Source organism: Dipodascopsis tothii (genome assembly GCF_038497935.1).
Source record: "Dipodascopsis tothii strain CBS 759.85 unplaced genomic scaffold V1510scaffold_13, whole genome shotgun sequence".
Taxonomy (NCBI): domain Eukaryota; kingdom Fungi; phylum Ascomycota; class Lipomycetes; order Lipomycetales; family Lipomycetaceae; genus Neoaidaea; species Neoaidaea tothii.
In genome coordinates, this window is record NW_027117997.1 from 29,062 (window position 1) to 35,627 (window position 6,566).

Consider the following 6,566-nt stretch of genomic DNA (forward strand, 5'->3'; position numbering starts at 1 on the left):
GCGGGCCGGGGGGCGCGGCGCGGGGCCCCCCCCGCGGGGGGGGGGGCCCGGGGGGGGGGGGGGGGGGGGGGGCCCCCCCCCCCCCGGCCGGCGACTCCGTCGAGGGTGGCTGCCTTCGGCAGTGAGCCGCACGCCATGCGGCATATAGCCGCACGGACCCCAGGGCCCTGCCTCGAGCGCAGATTCCTTCTGCCCGGAGGGCAGCCACCCTCGACGGAGTCGCCGCCGGAGGCTCACCCGCCGGTGGCGCAGCAGCCTCCAGCGGCGACTCCGTCGAGGGTGGCTGCCTTCGGCAGTGAGCCGCATGGCGTGCGGCATATAGCCGCACAGACCGACCGTCTTCGCGCGCGCTTTGATCTGCCCCGGCAGGGCCGCCGGCGGACACTCGCTCGCGGGTGCGCACCAGCCCCAGCGGCGGCTCCGTCGGGGGCAGCGCGTCGGGCAGTGAGCCGCACGGCGTGCGGCTGAGCTTACCTCGGGGTCAACGCCTCCGGCGTCTCGTACAGAGCCGAGATCTTCTTGAGGGAGCCATAGCCGCCTGTGTCAGTGTGTCCCTGACCGGCGTACCTCTCAGGTCCCACAGCAGGGCGCGCGGCGAGTAGGTCTCTGTGCGGCCGTCCACGCCGAGCCCGGCAAAGAAGTTGACGTCGTGGTCGACCGGGGAGACGGTGTGGTCGTACGTGAAGTACTGTTCCTGCGCGTTGTAGTAGTGGGTCGTCAGGTGGTTGGCCTGCGCCGACAGCGACAGGTGGATGATCTCACGCATGGCGGTGCGCGGTCGCGGTTGCGTGGCCGGCGGCTATATCCCAAATCGCGGCGAATTTTTTTCACCACCGATCACGACAAGACCGCGACAAGACCGCGATTCGGCCGCCCACAGCCACCGCGCCGGGCGATCTCTGAGAAAACATCAGGGCGCACGACGGCAAGCACACAGTGCACGATGAGCGACGACAACAAGAAACGGCCGCCGGCGGCCAAGGAGCAGAAGCGAAAGAAGCGGCGGACAAGCCAAGGCGGAGCCGCGGCCGAGGCGGGCGAGGCGGCGGCGGCCGGGGCAGTGGCCGGGGCCCGCGCGGACGCCGCCGACGAGGCGCAGGAGCCCGCCATGGACGAGATCGAGCGCGAGCAGATGCGCAAGTACGGCTCGATCCTGACCAAGTACAAAGCCGTCGAGGCGCCGGCCGACGGCGCAGCGGCCGCCCACAAGCCCGTGGCGGCCGCGCGGGCAGCCGGCCTGGTGCCGATCCCCCAGCCCGAGGCGCACGCGCGCAGCGGCGACAGCGGGCGCGCCGAGTGGTTCGTGCGGCCGACATATGTCCGGCCCGACCAGACCCGGCCGTTCGCCAAGCTCGGGCTGAGCGAGCGCATGGTGCGCACGCTCGCCGACAGCGGGTTCGCGGACGCGTTCTCGGTGCAGATGACCATGATCCCCGAGCTGCTGCGCGGGATCCGCGAGCTGGCGCCCGACGCCAAGCCGTCGTACCTGGTCAACGCGGCCACCGGGTCCGGCAAGACGCTGGCGTACGGCGTGCCGATCGTCGAGGCGCTGCAGGGCCGCGTGGTGCCGCAGGTGCGCGCGCTGATCATCCTGCCGACCAAGCCGCTGGTGCAGCAGGTGCGCGCGGTCGTCGAGAGCCTTGCCCGGGGCACCAGCCTGCGCGTGGTCGCGCTCCGGTCGGACCGGCCGTTCCGCGAGGAGCAGGCGCTGCTGCGCGCGCACACGCCCGACATCCTGCTGGCCACGCCCGGCCGGCTGGTGGACCACATCCGGCAGTCCGGGCTCGTGCTCGGGCAGCTGCGGTTCCTCGTCATCGACGAGGCCGACCGGCTCCTCAACCAGTCCTTCCAGGAGTGGGTCGACGTGCTCATGGGCGCCATCGACGAGGACGCGCGGCTGCGGGCGCCGCTGACCGAGGCCTGGGCCGCGCCCGTCCAGAAGCTCATCTTCTCGGCCACGCTCAGCCGCGACGCCGGCAAGTGGGCCAGCCTGCGCATCAAGCTGCCGCGCGTCTACATCGTGGGCGAACGCGCCGGCCGCGCCGCCGCCGACGTGACCGACGACTTTGCCGTCCCGGCCACGCTCGCCGAGCACACCGTCGCCGTCCCGGACCCCGCCCTCAAGCCGCTCGTGCTGCTCAACCTGCTGCGCCAGGAGGGCGTCCGCGACCACGCCCTGGTCTTTGCCAAGTCCAACGAGGCCGCCGCCCGCCTGGCCGCGCTGCTGACCATCCTCGACGGCTCGCTCAAGCGGCCCGCCACCCCGTACCGCATCGGCGTCGTCACCGGCGAGCTGGACCTGGCCCAGCGCCGCCGCACGCTCGCCTCCCTGGCCGACGGCGCCCTCGACCTCGTCGTCTGCACCGACTTCATCGCCCGCGGCATCGACATTTCCCACATCAAGCACGTCGTCAACTACGACCTGCCGCTCTCGGCGCGCGAGTACGTCCACCGCGTCGGCCGCACCGCGCGTGCCGGCAACGACGGCGCCGCCTGGACCCTCGTCGCCAACTTCGAAAAGCGCTGGTACAAGGGCCTGCTGCGCCAGATCAAGCGCGCCCGCGACCAGCGCGTGGCCTCGCGCGACGTCACCATCTGGGACGGCGACGAGGCCGTCTACCAGCGGTCGCTGGCCGCGCTCGAGAAGACCGTCAAGGGACAGCCGGCCAAGGCCAAAAAGTAGTGTACATAGTCTCAAGCGCCGCACGCTGTGCGGCTCACAGTTGTTTCGGCTATATGCCGCTCGCCGGCGGCCACCGTGCCGTACCCACCCCCCCCCCCGGGGGCCGCCGCCGGAGGCTCGTTGCACCGCCGACGCACAAGCCTCCGGCGGCGACTCCGTCGAGGGTAGCTGCCCTTCGGGCAGAGCGGCGGGGTCCTTGCGGCTACATGCCGCACGGCGTGCGGCGCGGTGGGGCGCCGCACTAGACGCGGCGCAACACCACTTTGTGTCGTTAAGCTTGCTACGCTCCGGAGCCTGCGCGCACACAGGCGCCAGCAGAGCGCGATTGAGCCAGCACCGACGACAGGATGGACAAGTACAAGGCCGGGACCGCGTACAACATCGCGTGAGTACAGGCGGACGGCGGATGGCCGCGCGGCGGGCGTGGGCGGGCGGCCAAAGTCCGCGGCTCAGCAGCCGGCCGCCCCCTCGTCGCGCAGCAGCGCCGCCGCAGCAGCGCCGCCGCGCCAGGCCCGGACAGTGCTGACGGCCAGGATGGTCTCGGACTTCTTCTATCCGTCGCCCGGCGGCGTCGAGTCGCACATCTACCAGCTGTCGGCCAAGCTGATCTCGCTCGGGCACTCGGTCGTCATCATCACACACGCGCACAAGGACCGCGTCGGCGTGCGGTACCTCACGCACGGCCTCAAGGTGTACTACGTCCCGTTCTTCGTGCTGTACCGCGAGTGCGTGTTCCCGTCGGTGTTCACGTTCTTTCCGGTCTTTCGGCAGATCGTGATCCGCGAGCAGATCAACATCGTGCACGGCCACGGCAGCCTGAGCTCGCTCTGCCACGAGGCAATCCTGCACGGGCGCACGATGGGCCTCTCCACGGTGTTCACAGACCACTCGCTGTTCGGGTTCGCGGACCCCGGCAGCATCCTCGGCAACAAGCTGCTCAAGTTCACGCTGTCGGACGTGGGCCACGTCATCTGCGTGTCGCACACGTGCAAGGAGAACACGGTGCTGCGGGCGTCGCTGGACCCGGTGTCGGTCAGCGTGATCCCGAACGCGGTGGTGGCGTCCAACTTCCTGCCGGACCCGGCCAAGGCGTCGACCGAGCACATCACGATCGTGGTCATCTCGCGGCTGTACCCCAACAAGGGCGCGGACCTGCTGACCGCGGTCATCCCGCGGATCTGCCTGATGCACCCCTCGGTCAACTTCATCATCGCCGGCAGCGGGCCGCGCGAGATCGACCTCGAGCAGATGCGCGAGAAGTACCAGCTCCAGGAGCGCGTCGAGCTGCTCGGGTCGGTCCGGCACGAGGACGTCCGCGACGTGATGGTGCAGGGGCACATCTACCTGCACCCGTCGCTGACCGAGGCGTTCGGCACGGTGCTGGTGGAGGCCGCGTCGTGCGGGCTGCTGGTGGTGACCACCAACGTCGGCGGCATCCCCGAGGTGCTGCCGTCGCACATGACCATCTTCTCGTCGCCGGCGGAGGACTCGCTGGTGGCGGCCACCAGCCACGCGATCTCGCGCATCGAGTCGGGCCAGGTCGACACGTCCACGTTCCACGAGGAGGTCACGGGCATGTACTGCTGGCAGGACGTCGCGCGGCGGACCGAGCAGGTCTACGACACGGTCGTGCGCATCGAGAACGACCCCGTGGTCGACCGCATCAAGAAGTACTACGGCTGCGGCGTGTGGGCGGGCAAGCTCTTTGTGATCTGCGTCGTGATCGACTACATCCTGCTGTGGGCGCTCGAGGCGCTGTACCCCCGCGACGACATCGACCGCGTCAAGAAGTGGCCGCGGGCGCCGTTCGGCCGGCCGCGGCTCGCGGGCGACCCCGCGCTGGCCGAGAAGATCGAGTCCGAGGACGAGGACGCGTATTGATGTACCTAGAACTAGAGGCGGGCGTCGCGCCCGCCGTGGACCACGTCGCCGGACCGCGCGCGCAGCACGCGCCGCAGGATCTTGCCGGACGGGCTCTTGGGGATCTGGTCGAGCACGACGAGGCCGCCCCAGAGGCGCTTGTGGCGGGCGACCTGCCCGTCGAGCCAGCGCTTGACCGCGCCGGGCTCGGTGCCGGCGGCGAGCACCACGAACGCGCGCGGCTGCTCGGTGGCGGCCGCGTCGTCGTAGACGCCGACGACGGCGGCGTCGAGCACGCCGGCGTGGGTGAGCAGCAGCGCCTCGAGCTCGGACGGCGCGACCTGGAAGCCCTTGGACTTGATGAGCTCCTTGGCGCGGTCGACGATGGTCCAGTACCCGTCGGCGTCGACCTGGCCGACGTCGCCGGTGCGCAGCCAGCCGTCGGCGAACGTGGCGGCGGTGGCGGCCGCGTTGTCGAGGTAGCCCATCATGACGTTGACGCCCTGGACGAGGATCTCGCCGGGCTGGCCGGGCGCGACGTCGGCGCCGGCCTCGTCGACGAGCCGCGCGCGCACGCCGGGCACCAGCCGGCCGATCGAGCCGGCGCGGCTGTCCGGCCGGCTCGGCGGCAGCATGTGCAGCACGGGCGACGTCTCGGTCAGCCCGTAGCCCTGCACGACCGTCAGCGCGTTGTCGAACCGCGCCTGCAGCGCCAGCGCCAGCGACGCGCTGAGCGGCGCGGCCCCGGACACGAGCGTCCGCAGCGTCTCGGTCAGCGCCGGGAAGCGCGCCACCAGCGGGCTCTTGGCGAGCAGCACGACCACGGGCGGCACGACGTGCGCGAGCGTGATCCCGTACGTGACCGTGGCCGCCAGAAACGGCTCGAGCCCGAACGACGGGAAGACGACGACGGTGGCCGCGGCGTACACGGCCAGATAGACGTGCATCGTCAGCCCGAAGATGTGGCTCTGCGGCAGGAACGCGCCCACGACGTGGTCCGGGCCCATCAGCTCGCTCTCGGCCAGCAGCGTCTGCAGCGTGTTGTTGGCCAGGTTCGAGTGCGACGTCATGACGCCCTTGAACTTGCCGGTCGTGCCCGACGAGAAGCACAGGTACGCGAGCGCGGCGTCCGACGCCGCTGCGAGCGGCACCGCGTCCCGGCGCCCGCGGGTGGCCCTGGCCGCGGCCACGATCTGCTCGAAGCTGGCCACCGCCACGGCCCCGCCGACCGCGCGCGTCGCCACGTCCAGCCAGTGGCCGTCGGCCGCAAACACCAGCCGCGCGCGCGCCGTCGTCAGCTGCTCGCGCACGTCCTCGCCCGTGTACGCGATGTTCATTGGCGTCACGACCGCGCCGACCGCCATCAGCGCGTGATTCAGCGCGATCAACCGGATGTGGTTCGGACAGAACAGGCCGACCACGTCGCCGGGGCGCACGCCGTGCTCGGTCGCCAGCACGTAGCTCAGCGCGCGCACGAAATCAAAGTGCTGGGCCGCCGTCACGCGTTCGCCGGTGGCCGCGTCCACCAAGATCGGCTTGTCGCGCCGCACCCGCAGGTACGGCGACGACTCGAGCAGCTCGCTGAGCGAGCCGGTGAACGGCTCGAATGGAATAGAAGACGTGTACACTCGCTTGTCGGCCATGATTGCTTCGCTTCGGCCGGCGCGGTTTTATGTTGACCCCGCTCGCCGGGGTAACTCAATTACCCCACATCACCTGACTGCGTGCCGCGGCCCGTGCAGGAGCGCCGCACGGCGTGCGGCGCTTGCGGCTGTATGCCTGCCGCAGGCGCACCCCGACGGAGTCGCCGCCGGAGGCACGCACTGATGCCGCGGCTATATGCGGCTATATGCCTGCCGCAGGCAGCACCCCCGACGGAGTCGCCGCCGGAGGCACACTGATTCCCGGCGGCTATATGCGGCTATATGCCTGCCGCAGGCAGCACCCTCGACGGAGTCGCCGGCGGGGGGGCGGGGGCCCCCCCGCCGGGGGGGGGGGGGGGGGGGGGGGGGGGGGGGGGCGG

At 71.3% G+C, this 6,566-nt stretch overlaps 4 protein-coding genes across 4 annotated transcripts in view; 2 read left to right on the forward strand and 2 right to left on the reverse strand.

The window, feature by feature from the left end:
* Nucleotides 1–823, reverse strand: part of V1510DRAFT_119631 (Misato segment II tubulin-like domain-containing protein) — a 2,422-nt gene extending 1,599 nt beyond the window's left edge. Inside the window, exons 1-2 of the mRNA XM_066930264.1 lie at nt 568–823; nt 475–538 (exon numbers count right to left, since the gene is read on the reverse strand). Coding sequence (XP_066789144.1) covers nt 475–538; nt 568–766 — 263 coding nt within the window. The 5' untranslated portion in view covers nt 767–823. The remainder of the gene's footprint in view (nt 1–474; nt 539–567) is intronic.
* A 249-nt stretch (nt 824–1,072) lies between these two features.
* Nucleotides 1,073–2,743, forward strand: V1510DRAFT_416101 (P-loop containing nucleoside triphosphate hydrolase protein). Its single transcript, XM_066933700.1, has one exon. The coding sequence runs from the start codon at nt 1,109–1,111 to the stop codon at nt 2,681–2,683; it is 1,575 nt and encodes a 524-aa protein (XP_066789145.1). The 5' UTR covers nt 1,073–1,108; the 3' UTR covers nt 2,684–2,743.
* A 222-nt stretch (nt 2,744–2,965) lies between these two features.
* On the forward strand, nt 2,966–4,610 carry V1510DRAFT_393698 (uncharacterized protein). Its single transcript, XM_066931831.1, has 2 exons — nt 2,966–3,068; nt 3,217–4,610. The coding sequence occupies exons 1-2, from the start codon at nt 3,031–3,033 to the stop codon at nt 4,562–4,564; spliced, it is 1,386 nt and encodes a 461-aa protein (XP_066789146.1). The 5' UTR covers nt 2,966–3,030; the 3' UTR covers nt 4,565–4,610.
* On the reverse strand, nt 4,576–6,186 carry V1510DRAFT_402813 (uncharacterized protein; the record flags this gene model as incomplete). Its single annotated transcript, XM_066932123.1, has 1 exon — nt 4,576–6,186. One exon carries the CDS (start codon nt 6,184–6,186, stop codon nt 4,576–4,578), a length of 1,611 nt encoding a protein of 536 aa, XP_066789147.1.
* Nucleotides 6,187–6,566: the final 380 nt, after the last annotated feature.

Coding starts and splice junctions, on each gene's coding strand:
- V1510DRAFT_393698 (XM_066931831.1), top strand. CDS start 3,031: ATGGACAAGTACAAGGCCGGGACCGCGTACAACATCGC. Junction 3,069..3,216: donor GGGACCGCGTACAACATCGC/GTGAGTACAGGC, acceptor GCTGACGGCCAG/GATGGTCTCGGACTTCTTCT.
- V1510DRAFT_416101 (XM_066933700.1), top strand. CDS start 1,109: ATGGACGAGATCGAGCGCGAGCAGATGCGCAAGTACGGCTCGATCCTG.